Below are 19180 nucleotides of genomic sequence, written 5' to 3' on the forward strand. Positions count from 1 at the left end.
AATTTCGTGGAATGAAAGCACTTTTGAAATTGCATGAAATACAACGCTGCGTATCGACTCGACGTCTTCGAGCAAGCTGCCCCTTAGGATCAACGGGCCTCTTCTTACGACAGATAATCGTCTAATTGCAATGACAACGTCGACATGGCGAAGAAGTCTTCTTCCTTGCCAGTAATCGCGGATTAACAATCGGGTGAAAATACAATACAATGGAACAAGAGAAAAATATAAAGAAGAAAGCAGGAAAAACGAAACGCGGACGTCTGTTATATTATGCTCGTCATTGATTCAAGCAAATTGTTATCTTTTTAAAATATTCTTTCGAATTCATATTTTTTAAAATAATATAATTTTTATTGAGTAAAAAAAAAAATTCTGAGGTAGGAGCGTTTTTCTGTATTTAAACTTTTCTGCATTTGCAAAAATATCCTCAATTAATCGTAGTTTTTTTGTTTTGGTTGTAAAAAATTTATTTCGTAATTAAAAATAAAACAGAGCACGATTAATTTTATATTTAACTATTTATTTGAAAATATAAAAAGCATTTATATCATATAAATGCATTTTAAAATTCTATCATTTTAAATCGCTAAATATTATAGTAAAGATAGTATTTAAAAATCATTTATTTGAATTGGACGCGTGAAAAGGAGGATGGACGGTTAACGACGGAGTTGCGCAACGGCGCACTTCTTGGTGTGCTCGGTGGACTACTGAGGCCGATGTTTTTGCGATAGTCTTTATATCGGCACTCGTGTATGGGGTCAGATTCTGTTTCTCGTAGCAGTTGCATTACGTTCACATAGTATATTAACCATTCAACATATTTAAGTCCGCGCCATTCGTGGACATGCTCGTCATGTGGTATTTACCTCACTTATATTTGAATTTGAAAAAGCGATCGACTAAAAATAAAATCTAAAATCATTACATATTATTCAAGTTAATATTTACAAATTCATTTTTTGTCTATCGAAATATGCTTTTTTATACCGAAAATATTTTTTTCGTTTAATAAATGTTTTCTTTCAATTTATAGTATACAAGACATTAATTCAAAAAAAAATATGCCGTTTTTATTTATAATAATTTTTATGCTATTTATTAAATATAATATTAAAAACAAAATAGTTACACTAATTTTAAGGTATATATAACTTTAATTTGCATATTACATTTAAATTGTTATTTATAATTACATTTATATTGACAAATATTTAGCTTTTGATTAAATCGTAAATGATTACATATTCATTTTTATATAAAATAGAATACAAAATCGTATCTTTATTTCGTATCGTTACTTTAAAAATGAAAATAAATTTATATTTTTAATATATCTTGCATACGCGCAAAGAATAGAAAATCATTGTTAATGAATTGCGTAAAATCTTAATAATAATTTTCGACAAAAAAATTAGTATGTATTATTCATCAAAAAAAACTTACTTTTACAAACGAAATGAAATGTTATCAAAGAAAATGCGTCTCGATTGTTGCGTACATATAATACGTTAAGAGCACGCTTACAATTTGAAACATTTTTAAAATGAAGTAACTATTTGAGCATGAATCAAAGGTTTATGGAAATAAAATTGGAGCCGTATAATTAAAACCCGCATATTATTCCCCAGTTTACTATTATCACTTTTATCGAATACATTCTAAAAACATTTATATAATTATCAATATGACTTATCGACTTGATATATATTTCTTAGATTTTCTTTCTACGTATATAATAATTTTTGTTATTATTATGCAATTATTGAATTTTTATTCGACGTTCAGTTTATTATTCATTTATATGAAAGAGTAACAAATTTTTTAAGTAAATTCGTTTAATAATAAATTTTCGTATTTCTTACAGCTATTGAGTATCTTGTAACGAATACGTGCAAAATTAATTAACGAATACATACATAAATTTGAATTTAAAAATCTAAAAAATTCAAAAAATAGTAAACAAAATTAAATATTAAATATATAAAATTTTTATTCTTATGCATTAAAAATAATAAATAAAAAAATAATATATGTAATAATTGAAGTACAATTTTTCATATAATATTAATGAAAAATAATAAATTATATTTAATTTATTGCATCGTTAAAAAATATAAAGATTTTAATTTAAATATGTTCTTTCATTTAATATCATTTTTTACTAATATTTAAAGGGAAATAATGTAATAAGAAAAAGTATATGTTCTATAGAGAGAACTTAATCTATATTTATTTTTCTTAAATTAATTTATTTACATTCTTAATTTTTTGATATTATGAATGATTTAAAATAATAGAACTAATATATACGAATTTATTCTTTCTTTTAAATCTGAAGTTACGAATAAATGAAATAATTCAATATATAGAAAATAATTGATCTATTAGTAAATTTATTGATTTGTTCATTGTAAAAATCAATTAATGATATAATTTATAATTATGTTTATAAATGCGTAATTTAAAAAAAATTTAATTATATTATTTAATATTTATCCAATATTATATAAATTCTTTTTATTAATAAATCAGTGATTTCGTTTTTTTAATACTATTTTAAAATAAAATATTTTATATTATTAAAAAACAGTAATTGTATTTTTGTTACAGATTCATTATGGATATCCTTCTTATTCATTTTTTACTTAATATTTGTTACGAGTATTATTTGCTTATAGATCTATCATGGAATAAGGAATTTACTTCTATCTTCATGCAGTTTTATAAAGTTATAAGTTCTTTTTCTTTTCAGGTGATGGAATTTTATATGGATTGATGCAGACATATGCAATTAAATATTGAACAACTGAATATTTCTTTTACAGCATTATATTACTATAAATGTAATTATGATTTTTATCTCATCATTAATCGAGTAAATGAAAAGATAGAATTTTTTTCTTTCGTGATTGTAGCAAAAATTCAAAAATTACTTGAAAATTATTTATAAAATGTATTATTTATTGATCAATAATTCTATAATTTATATTTTTGATTTTTAAAAACTAAATGTTTAATATAAATATTTTATTGTAGATATATTAAGGCAGTATTAATCTTTTCTCCCTATTTAATAGTAGTAAAATATTTTTTACTACTATTTTTTTAATAATTTTGGTATTAATATAAATTTTTTTTATTTTGCTTTATTTATAAATATTCATTGCATTTTTTACAGCAATGGTTTTGCAAGAAAGTGATATGTTTATGGATGCTTTGACCGCATCAACGAAAAGTAAAGAACCAAGAAAGAGAAAACGAAGAACATCTATCACGAAAGATGGTCCCACGGAAGCTAAGAAACAAGAAACTGCCAATAGTGATAATCGTGATGTTACACCTCCACCTACTTCACCACCAAGTGCCGATGAAAAATCACCCGTTGTTGTCAAGCCTAATTTTAAAGTATATATAATTATTATTGCATTAATGATTAAAATTAATACGTGTCTTATATATTTTTATACTATAAAAATTTTTTTTCTTCTAAGTTTTATCAAGATACGTTAGAGACGGATGAAGATAAAGAACAAAAGGAAAGGGAAAATTCAGATGAAGATGCGAAAAAAGAGAAAGAAGAAACGATAGACGATCAAAAAGAAAACAGAATATTCAAAACGGATATCGATGATGATGCTAGAAGTAACAGTAAGTTATTTTATTTCCATTTATCGATTTAAATAAATATTTCAAATATATTCAAATATATATTATATAAATATTTCAATATTTTAAATATATATACTTCAAAAAAAATTTTTTAAATATTGTTTTTTAGCACCAACACCGGAAGATGATACGGAAGAAAAAACTAATTCTCCGGAAGATATATCTTCCATATCTGAATCAACGAAGAAAGAAAATATTGGTTCTTATCCAGAAATACGATATGTTGATGGTTTAAGAAGTGTTTTATTACTTCAGAAACGCAAAGGACCAAAGAAAATATTAAAATGGAAAACAGACCTTGAATCAGTGCGTTATTTCGAATTAGATGAAACAGAGAGAGTAAACGTAACAAAAACATTTACTGATATGAAACAAATGGAAAAACAGAACGAGAGGGAAGCATTCCAGATGGCTAGAAAATTAAGTAAGTTATTAAAATATGATTTTTTTATTGTATTAAATATTAAAAAAAGTATGATTTAAAAAATGATCTTACAGGTAATGAAGATTTAATGGAAGAAAGAACAAGATGGAAACCTTTAATTCCAATTGATTTACCGCCACCTTTAGTAGAGCCTGGAAAAGATAGCAGAGAAAAAGATATTCAATATGCTCGAGAAAAAGGAATATTACAGGCACTATATTTTAATCGAAGCATGTATGTATATACATGCTATATATTAGATTTTTTCTTTATTAAAATTAAATTTAATTATGCATGTTGACACACACAAATATAATTACTACAAAAATAATAATTTGTGTAAGACTAAGCATGCCATATTAACAGAATAAGAACTTTGAACCATTGGATAGTTTTATATATGAACTATAATTCATTGATACAAGTTCTACAGAAAATATTTAAAAAATATCTTATAAATCGATTAAGTAAAATATTTTATTTGATGTATGAATTTTTAATTTTTAATTTTCAGGATTCCAGATTCTGCAGCAGAGCCTGATGAAGAACGACATCACATATATAACGAACCTAAAATCATTCCTTTGGATGATCTCACAGGAAATAAAGAAAGTGAGAAAGATTTTACATCTATGCCATGGCCAGAACCAAAACCTCAATTGCAACCTCAAACACCGGCAGTTTCGAATTTTCATTATCCATCATTTTCTCATAATCAACAACCAGTAATGACACCTATGGGTCCTCAAACTTCAATGGGTCCAATGCCTCAAATGTCTCAGCAAATGATGGGACCTTCTCATATGGGTCCAATGGGTCCTGAAATGGGTGGTCCAATGTCTACTGGAGGAGGAGGAGCAGGAGGAGGAGGAGGAGGATGGAGAACTGGAGATGGAAAAGTTGTTGTACCTGATGGAATGACAATGAATCCAATGGGAAATATACCAAATGCATTTCCACCAGGAATGGAAGGTGGTCCAATGGTACCACCTGGAATGATGGGACCACCACCTATGTATAATCAACAACAAGAAAGTTATGGTATAATGGGTCCAGAAGATATAGGATTCAATAATATGAATCCAAATAATTTTCAAGGACCTCCTGGTCCATTATACGGCCCTGGACCTAATTTCCAAGGTCCTAGAGGTGCTGGTCCAATGCATGGTAGAGGTAGAGGTGTTCCTGGACCTGGTTGGTATAGAGGTGGTGGAGGACCCCCTGGAAGAGGTGGATGGAGAGGAGGTGGTGGTGGATGGAGAGGAAATGGAAAACAACCACCTGTGTGCCGACAATTTTCAAAAAATGGTTATTGTCGAGTCGGTGACAAATGTCAATATTTACATCCTGGAGTGAATTGTCCACCATTTTGAAATAATTTAAAATAATGAATAATTTGAAATTTTCATAGTAGTGTAACATAAACATTCATTCTATTTGATATGAATCAATAGAAATGAATATGATACTATTGAAATCATATTAGACACAAGCTCACATTAGCTAAAAAATTTAATAATGTGCAATCTTTTATTAAATAATGCAAAGAATTAAGCACATGATATTTACATTTACATTTTCACGAGATTTAAACTATTTAATTTAATATTTGATAATTTTCAATTTATTTGCATCATATAATACGAAAGATAAATATTATAAAAAGAAAGCATAATAAATTTATTTTTCGTGAAATATACTTGCAGACTTTCAAGATTGAAAACTGCTTTAAATCTAAAATGACAATGAAAGAAAAACATAGGTTCATCGGCTGCTGGACGGCAAGAGGTTCCTACACATTACTTTTTATTATAATTTCGAATAGATATTTTAAAAAGAATTTGAAGGAAAAAATACTTTTATTTATTTCCAAAATGTATTAAAAATTACAGCACTTCATATAAAATGATATCTCGATTAATATGTCTTCCCTTTACGTTCGCGGTTTACAAATAGTAACCACTGCCGAAAGTATGGTTGATGTAATCAAAAAAATAGAATCGTTGCAAGTTTTAATCTTATTGGCATGACGAATAGAGTGATTTCAAAAGATATGACACTAGTAAGCAGGAAGTGCAAATTCCAATTTAATAAGCATTTGTCTTTCCGATTGCCAGTTGGGTGTTTTATCGCTTTCTACATACTAATGAATATATGTAATTAAAATGCTGTTAAAATGAATTAAGCGTAATATACAACGGAACATCATAACACCAAAAGTTCAAATAATGATTTAAGTAACTTTTTATTAAATTAAAATATATTTAATCGTGTATGTAGATTGATTGTAAATATTATAATTGTATCATTTGTATAAAACGTCGCTAGCTCTAATAACAAGAGACTGTTTTAGGCTTAAATAATATGTAATAATATAAAAGAAAGCAAGAATTTTTAGTAAAAATGTATATGATTTGAACTAGTTAAATGCAAAAAGATCTAATATTTATAGAGTATATTTTCACATACAAGTTTGAATATGTGCTCTATGAAATAGATCACTGATATATTATTGTATTAAATATTTTTTACGAATTAAGGGTAGTGGTTATCTTTTGTATATGATTGATCGTTATGTTTGTATATAACATTGATTGTTGTATAAGAACTGCTTGATGGAATATATGAATCACACCTATTTTCTAAAATATGCTGCATTATATCAATGCTTCCTTTATGACTTCTTTATATATTTTATTTTCTCCTCGTATTTTTAAATATTACTATTTATCTTTTCAATTTTATATAAAGTCATTGTTTTTATGTTTATAGTTATCCATTTTATTAATAGTATATAATTTTTTCAAAAACGTTAACAATTAATGTTTAAATAATAAGTTATTAATAATTTTATAATCTACATTAATATAATGTATTATATAAAGTTTAATTAAAAAAGAAACATCACAGTATTGAATACTTAATTTATTACGTTTAATTAAATAGAGCAAGTGTAATATAGTAATATAGTAAATTTATATTGTAATATATGTAATTTTAATCAATATTAATTATAACTTTAATATTAATTATTCATAAATATTTAAATATTTTATCAAGATTTATAGTATAAAAATTTAAATAATAATTAAATAACAAAATATATATATATATATATATCATATATAATAATATTGTATATATGATATATATCATATATATACATATATATATATGAATTTATAATTTAATATTTGCTCAAATTCATTTAAATTGTTGAGGTGGAGGACCAAAAATACTTCCACTTTGTTTACTTGCAGTTCTAGAAGGAGCAAATCCAAGCATTTTTTGAATATTCTGCAACCAATAATTATTTAAATAAAAATTAAAATAAAATATTATGAAATAATAAAATTAAAATAAAAATAAAAAAATATGAAGGTATGAATTTACCTGTCTAATACTCATAGTACACAATATATATAAAAAAATAAATGAACATTCTGTATAGTCATCTCCTGGAAGATTTCTATGTGATAAACCTTGTATCCAACTAATTGGAACAAAAGGCAATCTTGCCACAATTCTACCATCAAAAATGCTATTAAACATACTTAAAAGAGCTGTGAATGCAAATCCAATTGCAAACATTGATTTCATTTTCACAAGAGATAAATCTCTATTATTATTCTTTAATCTTTCTTCTTCTCGTTCAATTTTTTTTTTCTGTTGTTTATCTAATGAATCTCCATGTGCTTCTTTTCTTTTTTCCACTAAAATTAATTAAAGATAAGAATTTAATTTATTAAAACTATACTTAGTTTTATTCGTTTAAATTAAAAGAATTAATTTATAATAATTAATTTTTTAATATAATTTTTATTAAAAAACTTACATTTTTTACTTTGTTTTTCTATTTCAGCTTTTAATTTTTGATATTTTTCTGTTCTATAAACCATTAACCACGTTAAACCTATTAATAATATGAAAATTAATTAAAAATAGTATAATATGAAAATAGAAAATATAACCTTAAACTTAAAACGACGCACGCATAATATTTGAAGTGTCATTACCTTCTCCTAATAATGCTGTACAAATACTAATAAATACAATTAAAATAGTATCAGCCCACATGATAACAAAAACAATGTGAATATTCTTTAAATTATTCAAATATATATATTTTATGTCTTGAAAATATCATTCCTATCTTAACAAACTTGAACAGCTGTGAATGGGAGTAAAATTAATCTTGATTATCTATTATCTATTATTATATATATATTAATATTTATTGTAAAATATTTATTTTTAAATAACTATTTTTATTTATTTATAAAAAATTTAAATATTAATATATATTTTAAATATAATAATCTCTAGAATTAAAAAATTAAAAACATAATTTCTTTATAAAATTTTATTTCATAATAAATATTTTTTGTATTATTTAACTTTATTTTTTTTTTTTTTATAGTTTATAGTTAGTATTCATTTATAGTTAGTATTTTTCTTTTAAAATTATATTAATAAAGAATAAACAATAATTTTAATATATCACTGCAAAAAGATACAATATATACATATAATGTGATAAAATTACAAATATTTTATGAAATTATTATATGAAACAGCGATTGATAGATGAAAAACCTTAATATTTATATATTTAGCATAATTAAAAAACTATTGATTCATTATAAATCTTATAATTTTTTTTACGGATTTTTCTAATTCTATAATTATATAATTTGTTATTAATTATTAATAATTAAAATTGATTAAATAATGCCATAATTCAACACAATAATGTGCAATAAGATAAAACTTTTACAATAATTTTTTTGATTCCACATGAAAGGTATTAAACAAAATTCTTGAAAACTAGTTTCTTAAGTTAACTTAAAATACTGATATATTTATCCTTGAAAATTACATATACTGGAATACGTTGTTTTTACCGCTAATATTGCATAAAAATATGCATCACATAATACTTTTGGTCATATAACTAGTAAAAACATTTGTTTATGTCTTTACTGAACACATATGGGTAAATTTATATAGATAAAATAAATTTTAACTTAGAAACTATTATTAAGATTTTAAATAATATTTAAAGTTTTTTTCATAAAGTTTATGCTTATAATATATTGTTATCAATCGTGAAAATCTTCAATTTTTGCTTTTAATATATTGTCATTTTTTAAACACTTTCTAATCTCGAAACCTAAAGCAGCACCTAATGGTGGTGGAACTGCATTACCAATTTGACGATGTTTATCAAGTATATTTCCATAAAAACGAAAAGAATCTGGAAAACCTTGTGATCGTGCACATTCCCTTACGCTCACAACTCTAGTTTGTTCCGGATGTAAAACACGACCCTATGAAATAGATAATAGAATTAAACATTTATGAATAAAAAATTAAAAAAAAAGATAACATATTATTTACCTGTTTACCCATAGGTTCAGGATTAGTAATAGTAGTACCAAAAAATCCATCCCATTCTAATCTGCCATATAAACCTGCCCAATGATTATGGCGCTTTCCAGTATGTGGTAAACACCATGGAATTAAAGTATTATATTGTCTAGCAATTGGATCACACATTTTACCCATGCAACAACTACATACACCTCGAAGTGCTCCAGTAGAACTTTTACCTGCTTTCTTATCATGATACATATATTCTCTATAACACAAACATTTAAATTATTATTTTTTAAATTATTACTTAATTTAATAGTATATTATATTATAATTTTAATTTTTATTTATTATTATTTATTATAATAATATTTATATAAATAGAAATAGAAATAATTAAATATTATATATATATTATTATAATTATATTTAATTAATTAATTAATTAATTAATTAATTATAATTATATATAATATAATATTATAAATAATTATTTGTAATATACAATTATAAATAAAATATATTTACAATTTTTTTGAGTATGTTCCATCACTTAAACGGACTATAATATTCGGCAAATCTCGCCAATCAGATCCACTTGCAGTTGGAATATGTGCTATTCTTGCTTCAACTAATGGAGCCATATCTTTACAAATATGATCTCTTAATATTGTATCAGGTTCTTTAGGTCTTACCTATAAATAAATATATAAGTACATTTAAAGATATTTTAGATGTATATAATTTATGATATAATAGTAATTAATATGTTAAAAATAATTAATGATGTTAATATTAATAGTTAACTAGTATTAGTATTAAATAATTTTTTTTACTTTTCTTTGAAAATGTGATATTGGTTCATCACTATAAGCTATTTCTTCATTGTTCCATCCATTTCGAATATTAGGTAAATCAGACATCGCATCGCGAACACTAATTGTTCTATATGGTGCTGATTCCATCCAATCACAATTTGATGAATACTATCAAAAAATAACACAATAATATAATTATCTAATTTATATAGTAAATAATATTTCTATATAATAATTTCTATATAAATTTAATAAAGTCTTACTTTTTTATTATCAACAATAACGCTTAGTTGACATGCTCGCTTACTAAATACATGAGTTGGTTCAGGATATTTTGGAAGAACTTCTCCAGGTGCAGCAGCTAATATTATTAATCTAAAAGCAAATAAATTATGAAATAAAAATATGAAATATTAATTTAAAATATTAAATTTCTATAATTCGATATAAGTTAAATATGATACCTTCTTCTTGTTTGTGGAATACCGTAATTTCCAGCTTGTAAAATACCAAACGTACATTGATAACCCATTCGTACAAGGCACCTTAATGTTAATTTTAGTACCATACTTCTTTTAAATGATACAAAGTTTCTAACGTTTTCCATAATAAAAAATTTTGGTCTATAATAATCACAATAAGACAAACATGATACTACTAAAGAATTTTTAAATAGAGAATATTGCCGTGAGTTAAAACGATTCATGCCACTAAAACCTTGGCAAGGTGGACCGCCACATAATAATTCTACTTCTCCTTTTTGAGGTAAGCGTTGTCCATTATTATCACAAAGATCACCCTAAAAAGATAAAAAAACATAATATATATATATATATTAAATTATTTATTATCTTTTTTTAGCTAAACTTACATTCATAACTTTTCGTAAAAGTACATTGCAATCTTCACAAAATACTGTTGTATTGGGATTATTGAGTCGATATGCACATGCAGCTGGTTCATCTTTTTCAATTGCCCATTGATTGTCTACAATACCAGCTTGTCGTAGTCCTTCAGATAATCCTATAACATATATATAACAATATATATAACAAATCCTATAACAATTTTAATTTAGAAAAATCTTTAATCATTTGCAATTCAATTTTAATATTGTACTAACCACCACAACCAGCAAAAACATCTAATGTTTTTAACTTTTTTGGCACTTTACAATAATTTATAGGCTTATCAATTACTTTTTTATCATTTGTTTCTAATTTTTTACTTTTACATTTTGCTTTTCCCTTTCCTTTTCCACTTCCCAACTTCCCAATATTCATAGCATAATATGGTGGATCGACAAATGTTTTTTCTGAAGCATTATATGCTTGAGAAAAATAAAAACGATATGGACCAGCAGTAGTCCATTCTTCTACAGATTGATCTAAATTTTCTGAATATACCAAATAACATTTTCCAGCTACATCCGAAAACTTAATATCACAAACTAAAATGTTTTTATTTAAAAAAAAATATTAATCAATTTATATTAATTTATATAATTTTTTATGTTATTATTTTTCTAATATTTTACCTTCATCACTCCAATATACCATATTAAGATCAACTTGTTGCATTAATGTAAGTCCTTTGTGAGTGTTTTCTGGTCGATACATTTTATTTATTTTAATCCATATATCAGATGATGCAACTAATTTATTATTAGTTGTTGCATAAATTGAATTTATATATCCAATGTGAAATGGTTCTGGTGTATCATAATTTGATCCTTTTACATGATCTGATGATTTTCGATAATATTCAGGGTACATATCTTCATCTACTTTTCCCTTTTTCATTTTTTGAGAAATGTGATATGTAGATGTATATTTATATTTTATGGCTCCTGGCATTAAAAATACAGCAGAACCAACTCTAAATTCTTCATTTTTATATTTTACTATATTATAGGTCACTTCTTTGCTATTCTTCTCTTCTTCCCGATCAAAAACTTTTGGTGTATAATAACATTGTAATGTAGTAAAACGTATACAAGCAGGACAAAACCGATGACTGATTTCTTTTCGCGGGCATTCAGGATCCAAAGAACAATCCTCAAAACGAGCTGTTTCTGGAATATACTTTTTTTGATAAAAAAATGTTTTTCCATCTTTATTTTGTATTTCATCTTCTGGTAATATATCTGCATTTCCTAAAATATAATTAATTGATATTTAACTTATAATAATAATATAAAATTCCAAGAATAAAAAATATAATTACCCAATTCATTCCAATTTTTTGGATTAGTTTTATAAATAACAGTAGCTTTGGATTTAACTGAAGTAAATGGAACATTATCACATTCATCAAGTAAGAATAATTCTAAAGAATCTGATGTTTCACCAAGTACAGTATCACTGCCTCTTCGAAACCAATTAGCATGACACAATTTTGCACCATTTTTATCTTCCCACATATAAATGACTTTAGCTATTTGTAATGGTACAGTAGGATCATTTGATTCAATTAAAACATAATCATTAGCTTTTATTTCTTCATCAACAACCATAACTGATTTATAAAAAGTTCTCCGACCATCATTTATTATAGATTCTCCCATCCATGTAATTTCTTTTTCTACATGTTTAAATTCTTTTAAAATCATTTTTTGAGTAATTTTTGTATTTTCTATTAATGTATCATTAAAATCATCATCTTCTTGATCTGAATCATCAGCTTCCTATAATTATTTAAAATTTTTTCAATTATATATTACAAAATAAATTCTATATTAGAATAAAGATTGGAAATATTTATTAAAATATTTTACTTGTATAGCCATATTTGGACATCTTCTTCTGTTGCAAGCTTGTTTACTTCTTCCAGATCCACCAAATTTGATCATGTCTTTACAAGCTGTACAAACTCCACAATCTGGCTGCTGACAAGTTTCACATATCCCACATCTATGTCTTTTCGGTCCCTGTAATGATACATTATATTTACTATACTAAAATATTGTTTAATATTAATATTTTCATTACTCATATATTTTCATTATTCAATTTTATATACCGATATTTCTTTATCGCTATTTGTAGCTATTTGATCAGAAAAAAATGTTTCAAACATATTATTAACTAATTTTGTGGTTGTAGCTTTCGTCCAAGTAGTTTTTTTATTTTTTTGATCTCTAGATTGTGTTCTGCGTAATGCAATTCTTTTATTTAATGTTACACCGGCAAGAGTCACTAATGCTCGCATACATGGACTTGTAATTAACAAAGGATCTTCTGGTCCTGCTGATGCATCAAAGGAAATAACTTGATCACAGATAAATTGTGCATACCGTAATAAAGAATCTTCTGTAAATCTAGATAATCCTTTTGGTGGAACTATAGTCTAAAAAAATATATTTTAATAAAAGTTGTAGATTAAAAGTTAAAATATTTTACTTTTGCTAAATCTTAATGAAAATTCTTACTTGTAATTTATTTAACAAATCTTCATATGTAGGATTGATTTCATCTAATAAAAATTCTATAACTATTTTGCTCATGTAAATTTTTTCCTTTACAGAATCCATAAATGGTGAATATACTTCAGCAGGTTCCATCAATATATATTCTGCAAATGCTGTAGTAAATCCTACAAGTGCCAATTCACCACCATCAAATCCTGACACCCACCATTCATTTATTGGTCCCATGTCTTTTGTAGGCACACCTCCTTCTGGACATGAGTTTTCTTCATAAATAGGTTTCATATACCCAGAAAAATAAAGTATCACATTTTTTTCTATCAAACCAGTGTCAAAAGAACATAAATGTCCATTTTTATCATAAACGCTATAAAAAGAAAAATAAAATAATACATAACATAATAATAATAAGAAATTTATCTATTTTTTTATTATAAAGAATTCTTACCAGAAATGAGTAATTTTATTTTGTGGTCTTTCATCACTTTCATGTATTACAATTTCTTCTCCTGTGAATAAAGATAATCTAGGATCTGTTAATGCAATCATTTCTTCTACTGCATTATTAGGATGACCTGGATATATTTTTATATCTATACTTGTTAATTTCTGACAACAATATTCACATTTTTGATGAACATTAAAGGGTTTCTGATGCATTATTTTTGATTCTTCTGTATTAATTATATTATTATTTTCAGTTTTATTTTTTTTAAGAATATTACTTTCAGATTCATCACTTGAATCTGATTGCATTTGTTTCAAATCAGATTTATTATCACATAGTACTTTTTCGTTTTGTGCTAACATAAGAGATTTTGTTTCCAATTCTTCAACTCCATTACTTTTTCTTTTAACAGATTTTTTAACAGATTGCATTCTTTGTTGTGATAATCCATATTTATTTAAATCTCCATTAATTTTACTCAAACTAGATGTGTTCGTACTAATGTATTTTCCACTACGAAGTTTTTTTCTATCATTATTGCTTTCTTCAAGTATCATAGTATCAATCACTAATGAGAATAAATTAAATTTAACCTTTATTATTTAGTTGAACTTTCTTTGAAAATATTATTTATTTCTTACCTGCGTTTTTATTTTCTTCTATAATGCAATTATTTAAAGATATTTGTTGTTCTTCCGTATCATTTTCAACTTGTATTTGTTTTTCTATCTCATAAGTTTCGGTGTTTGGTATGATAGTAGATATCATATTGGATAAAATCGATTATTTTTATCGAATTTATCTACAATTAATATTATTTTTTATAAAATATAAACTTTTTATATTTAAATCGAAATAAATACACCAGGAATGTATTTTTAACTTTATAAATAATTATAAATGAATACTTTTTTTGTATTTTTAATGAATATTGTATAACAAATTTCAGCTAAATAGCACACACATAAGTATAAGAACATGTATGCTGACGATTGTACCGCCAAAATTTTTTAAAGCTCGTTTATATGAAAATGCTATGTTATATTGGTAGAAAATATAGTATATAAGCTTTCTTCATTTATTTCACATAATTTATCATTTATTTCTATGATTTGTATATGTTTTATATGTATAGCGTTATTTTAATATTAATATGTTCTAATATAAATTTAATAAATAATATAATTTGAGTAAATTATCATTTTACGTATTATCCTTTATTTCTTTAATTTCTATATCATGCTTTGAATTATGATTGGTTCTTTATACAAATTATTTATATAAACTTATTTTATACGATAATGTGTGTAATATATATAATTGAATTTAAAATAATAATATTTATTAGAAAATATAATCTTATATATTATAAATAATATGACACAAAATTCAATTCTTCTTTAAATATTAGTATAACCTATCAAACTAAAATTTTGTTTATGGGAAGTGACTAATTTTTGGCCAACTAACACAAATCATTATTTTATAAACTAAAAGTTTAATTAGATTATTTAGAGGTATTATAAGTAAATAAATATATAACAAATATTAAAAAAATGTTTAAAAATATATTATTAAATAAATAATAGTATTCTTGTTATTATATAAAAAACAAAAAAATTTTATAAATAAATTTTAATTATAATATCAATGTTTTATACTTTATACTATATATATTTATGAATGTATAGAAATTGAAAAATATTGATAATATAAAATTTTGGATATTGTTTTTATTTTTAAAATAGTATATATTTGTTATTTTTTATAGCTTATTTTATTTTTTATAGCCAAAAGACATCATGGAAGAAAAAAATTTAACTGATGAACAAAAAAAGTTTTTGGAAGAATGTGAAAATGAATTCAAAGATCGGTATACAGAAAAAGATATTGAATTTATGAAAGTTAAAAATATGGAATTAAAAAAACCTCCAATCATTGATCCTTGGTATCCTAGAAGAAAAAGATATTTTTTTCCCCAAGAAAGAGGTGAAATATATAGGAATTCTGATAGATATTATTCTCAACGTTATAGACCTTATAATTATTAAATGTATAAAAAAACTTTTGTAAATTTTCTAATAAATTTTTTGTAAATAGCTTTATAATTAATCTATAACCATTCGTTATGTAATAAAGTATTAATTAAATTCATATAATTTTATTATATAAACATATTTTTATCTATTAAATTGTAATATATTTTACATTGATTATTGTATAATTTAAAAAAAAATTAATATTTAATTTGCATTGTTTAATAAAAATCAAGAAAATTTAACTTTCAAAATTGATTTAAATTTAATATTATAATTTTGTATCAAGCTTTATAAGAATATTTAATTATTTTTTATAAGAGTTATTAAATAAATGTAAGATTGTTATGAATTTCTTTATAATATATAATCTAATTTAATAAATAATTTATATATTATGTAACTACCAGATTTTCTATGGTAATATGATAAGATTTCTAATGTTTGTTAATTCTTATTGATATAACGTTTAAATAACATAATCATCTTATATGAATAATGTGAATATATATATATGTATGAATTTATATGTATATATATATATACATATATTTATATTGTATATTTAAAACGGAAATGAGTCAATCAGCTGTTATGTGAACATGTGATTTTTTGTTTTTGCCATATATTAAATTTTATTAAATAAAAAATTATATATTATATATTATATATCAATTATTTGTTTAAAGATACATTTAAGGAATTGAAAGAAAAATTACAAATAATTAGAAAATGATAGTACATAATATCAGAATGTGATTATAATGTATGATAATATATGTATATATATATATAAGTTTATATGTATATAAATATTGAAAAACATATGCTTCATAGTTACAGAGTCAGTCAATTGAACGTTTCATTTACTTTCGGATATATATCAATCTAACTTGTAGTGTACATTGTTCGCGTGATTAACAAATGAAAGCTTTATATGGATAAATTCTATAACATTCGCAATAATGCAGAATACAAATTTTATTTAAGTTCGCGAATTCAATGCAGTTGTAATATTTTTAAATGACATGCGTGTGCGCAAATTTTAAAAAAAGAATTGTGTAATAAATATAATACAAAATATTATATTTTACCATCTTTTATTTGTGATATATTTATTATTCATTTATGATAAAAATGATTAAATGATAATTTATAATAATAGTTTAGTTATTTATTAAAGAAAGTAAGTAACATTTCATTCTTTAAATTTTTGAGATAATAAATATCCTCTTTAAATACCCATATAAAAATATAAAAAAAATTTTTGATAAAATGAAATTAAATTATTTAAAATTGCTTAAAACAATTATTTTTTAATATAAATATCTGATTTGATAAATATGAATTATTTCTTTGAAAATTTTAAAAATTAAAAAAATATATATATTTTTATTATTTTTTAATAAATTAAAATAATATATTTTAATTCTTCTTTAGATCTTCTTTTAATATCTTCTTTAAATTTATAAATTATCATTAAAATTAAAAAACATTGAAAATTCAAGAGAGAGAAAGGAAAAAAAAATTAAAATTTACATTTAAGTTTGTAATTAAAATAAAAAAATTTATAGCTTTATAAAAAGAATATAATATAAGAGTATAATTTATTGTTTTATGCAAATTTTATATGATAACTTTTAATGGCTTGGTGTAAAAAATTATTTCATAGAAGGTATAGTATTATAAAATTTTTAAATATTTAATAATTTTTATCATAAATAATAAGTTTTATTTTTATTATAATAGAAACAATACTTTTGTGGATGATGATTTGGAAACTGTTTTTGAGAAAAAAGAACGATGGAGAAGCATTTATGTAATTTATTTTACTATGTTTCTTATGTCTTTGGGTTTTAGTATTATACTAACAGGAGTATGGCCATATCTTGATAAGGTGAATACAATAAAGGAAAAATAAAGATAAATTTTGATATATAGTAATATTATACATCAATATTGTAGTTGGATAGTGCTGCTGGTAAAGAATACATGGGATATGTAGTTGCAGCAAATCCTTTAGGACAAATGTTATTTTCTCCTCTAGTAGGATGGTGGGGAGATAAAAGAGGATCTATAAGACTTCCACTTTTATCAACATTAGCTTTATTTACATTTGCATCAGGATTATATAGTGTTCTTGAGATTGTACCAGGCGATCGAAAAATGTATATGATAGTTGCCAGATTTTTGGTTGGAGTTAGTTCTGGTAATATATAATAATATTATTATATAATATTATTTGTTATTTTTATTATATTTTTATTATATTAATTAATAATATTAAATATTATCTATTAAATATAAAATCTTATTATTTATTTTCATAATATGATACTTTCAGCTAATATTGCAGTAGCACGGTCTTATCTCTCAGCAGCTACAAAATTTGTGGAAAGGACACATGCTGTTTCAATGGTATCTCTTGCTCAGGTAATATAAATTTAATATTTTTTCATGTAAGTTAATATAATTTCTTATAACTTAACTTATCCTAAAATATCTTAGGTATTAGGATTTGTGGTAGGTCCTAGTTTACAAGCTGCAGTTACACCTCTTGGAGAAAAGGGTGTATATTTTATAAATATACCTATTAATATGTATACTATGACTGGTTGGATAAATGTCATAATGGGAATTCTTAATTTTATTTTATTCCTTCCATGGAATTTTACAGAACGTCGAATTGCTATTCGCGAGGCAATGCGAAATGAAGGAAAACAAACTGGTAAATATATTTAAATTAAACAATAGTAATCAAATATTAATTATGATTATTATTAAAAAAAAAATTTTTATTACAGAGGAAGAAACATTGAAATCTATAAAACCAGACAATTTAGCAGCCTGGACATTAATTTGTGCATTTTTTGTCTTAGTATTTAATTTTGTTCTTCTTGAAACGTTAGTTTTAAAGTATAAAATATTTTTTTATATTATAATCATTTCTTTCATTTTTTTTTTTTTTTTTTTACA

At 23.5% G+C, this 19180-nt stretch overlaps 4 protein-coding genes across 8 annotated transcripts in view; 2 read left to right on the top strand and 2 right to left on the bottom strand.

Moving 5' to 3' along the window:
• The window catches only part of LOC102673939 (serine/threonine-protein phosphatase 1 regulatory subunit 10), a 14224-nt gene extending 7477 nt beyond the window's left edge, over positions 1-6747 (top strand). For 3 of the 4 annotated variants that reach the window (XM_006613825.2, XM_006613827.2, XM_006613828.2), the window contains exons 6-10: positions 3185-3411; positions 3498-3654; positions 3785-4099; positions 4174-4333; positions 4614-5472. In XM_006613825.2, coding sequence (XP_006613888.1) covers positions 3185-3411; positions 3498-3654; positions 3785-4099; positions 4174-4333; positions 4614-5472 — 1718 coding nt within the window. Of the gene's footprint in view, positions 1-3184; positions 3412-3497; positions 3655-3784; positions 4100-4173; positions 4334-4613 lie in introns of all 4 variants that reach the window. The other variant, XM_006613826.2, reaches the window with a different exon arrangement.
• On the bottom strand, positions 6056-8298 carry LOC102674822 (calcium load-activated calcium channel). 2 transcript variants are annotated; one of them, XM_006613834.2, is made up of 5 exons: positions 8116-8298; positions 7935-8012; positions 7654-7812; positions 7493-7557; positions 6056-7396 (listed from the first exon to the last, which is right to left on the bottom strand). In XM_006613834.2, the coding sequence occupies exons 1-5, from the start codon at positions 8174-8176 to the stop codon at positions 7304-7306; spliced, it is 456 nt and encodes a 151-aa protein (XP_006613897.1). In that variant the 5' UTR covers positions 8177-8298; the 3' UTR covers positions 6056-7303. The 2 variants fall into 2 exon arrangements, with proteins under 2 accessions (XP_006613897.1, XP_006613896.1); XM_006613833.2 differs by having other exon boundaries at positions 7493-7812; positions 8116-8295.
• Positions 8299-8934: 636 nt separating this feature from the next.
• LOC102675038 (DNA (cytosine-5)-methyltransferase PliMCI-like) lies at positions 8935-15154 on the bottom strand. The gene is made up of 15 exons (XM_006613835.1): positions 14810-15154; positions 14169-14736; positions 13724-14087; positions 13315-13641; positions 13070-13222; positions 12520-12979; positions 11831-12448; positions 11417-11743; positions 11165-11316; positions 10758-11092; positions 10557-10668; positions 10312-10461; positions 10004-10170; positions 9500-9740; positions 8935-9429 (listed from the first exon to the last, which is right to left on the bottom strand). The coding sequence occupies exons 1-15, from the start codon at positions 14934-14936 to the stop codon at positions 9202-9204; spliced, it is 4329 nt and encodes a 1442-aa protein (XP_006613898.1). The 5' UTR covers positions 14937-15154; the 3' UTR covers positions 8935-9201.
• Positions 15155-17820: 2666 nt separating this feature from the next.
• Positions 17821-19180, top strand: part of LOC102675903 (major facilitator superfamily domain-containing protein 8) — a 2521-nt gene continuing 1161 nt past the window's right edge. The window contains exons 1-6 of the mRNA XM_031509588.1: positions 17821-17879; positions 17954-18101; positions 18170-18413; positions 18549-18637; positions 18713-18932; positions 19009-19130. Coding sequence (XP_031365448.1) covers positions 17848-17879; positions 17954-18101; positions 18170-18413; positions 18549-18637; positions 18713-18932; positions 19009-19130 — 855 coding nt within the window. The 5' untranslated portion in view covers positions 17821-17847. The remainder of the gene's footprint in view (positions 17880-17953; positions 18102-18169; positions 18414-18548; positions 18638-18712; positions 18933-19008; positions 19131-19180) is intronic.

The sequence above is a fragment of the Apis dorsata genome, unplaced genomic scaffold, assembly GCF_000469605.1.
Source record: "Apis dorsata unplaced genomic scaffold, Apis dorsata 1.3 scaffold_163, whole genome shotgun sequence".
Taxonomy (NCBI): Eukaryota; Metazoa; Arthropoda; class Insecta; order Hymenoptera; family Apidae; genus Apis; species Apis dorsata.

What these genes read in the sequence shown, in the direction of transcription:
- LOC102674822 (XM_006613833.2), bottom strand. Translation starts at nt 8,176, where the DNA reads ATGTGGGCTGATACTATTTTAATTGTATTTATTAGTATTTGTACAGCA. An exon ending in AGAAAAACAAAGTAAAAAAT is followed by an intron (nt 7,813 to 7,934) that starts GTAAGTTTTTTA and finishes AATTAATTTTAG; the next exon opens with TGGAAAAAAGAAAAGAAGCA. An exon ending in GTACTATGAGTATTAGACAG is followed by an intron (nt 7,397 to 7,492) that starts GTAAATTCATAC and finishes TATTGGTTGCAG; the next exon opens with AATATTCAAAAAATGCTTGG.
- LOC102675038 (XM_006613835.1), bottom strand. Translation starts at nt 14,936, where the DNA reads ATGATATCTACTATCATACCAAACACCGAAACTTATGAGATAGAAAAA. An exon ending in AAAAAATTGGAATGAATTGG is followed by an intron (nt 12,449 to 12,519) that starts GTAATTATATTT and finishes ATTATATTTTAG; the next exon opens with GAAATGCAGATATATTACCA. An exon ending in TATCACATTTTCAAAGAAAA is followed by an intron (nt 10,171 to 10,311) that starts GTAAAAAAAATT and finishes ATTTATTTATAG; the next exon opens with GTAAGACCTAAAGAACCTGA.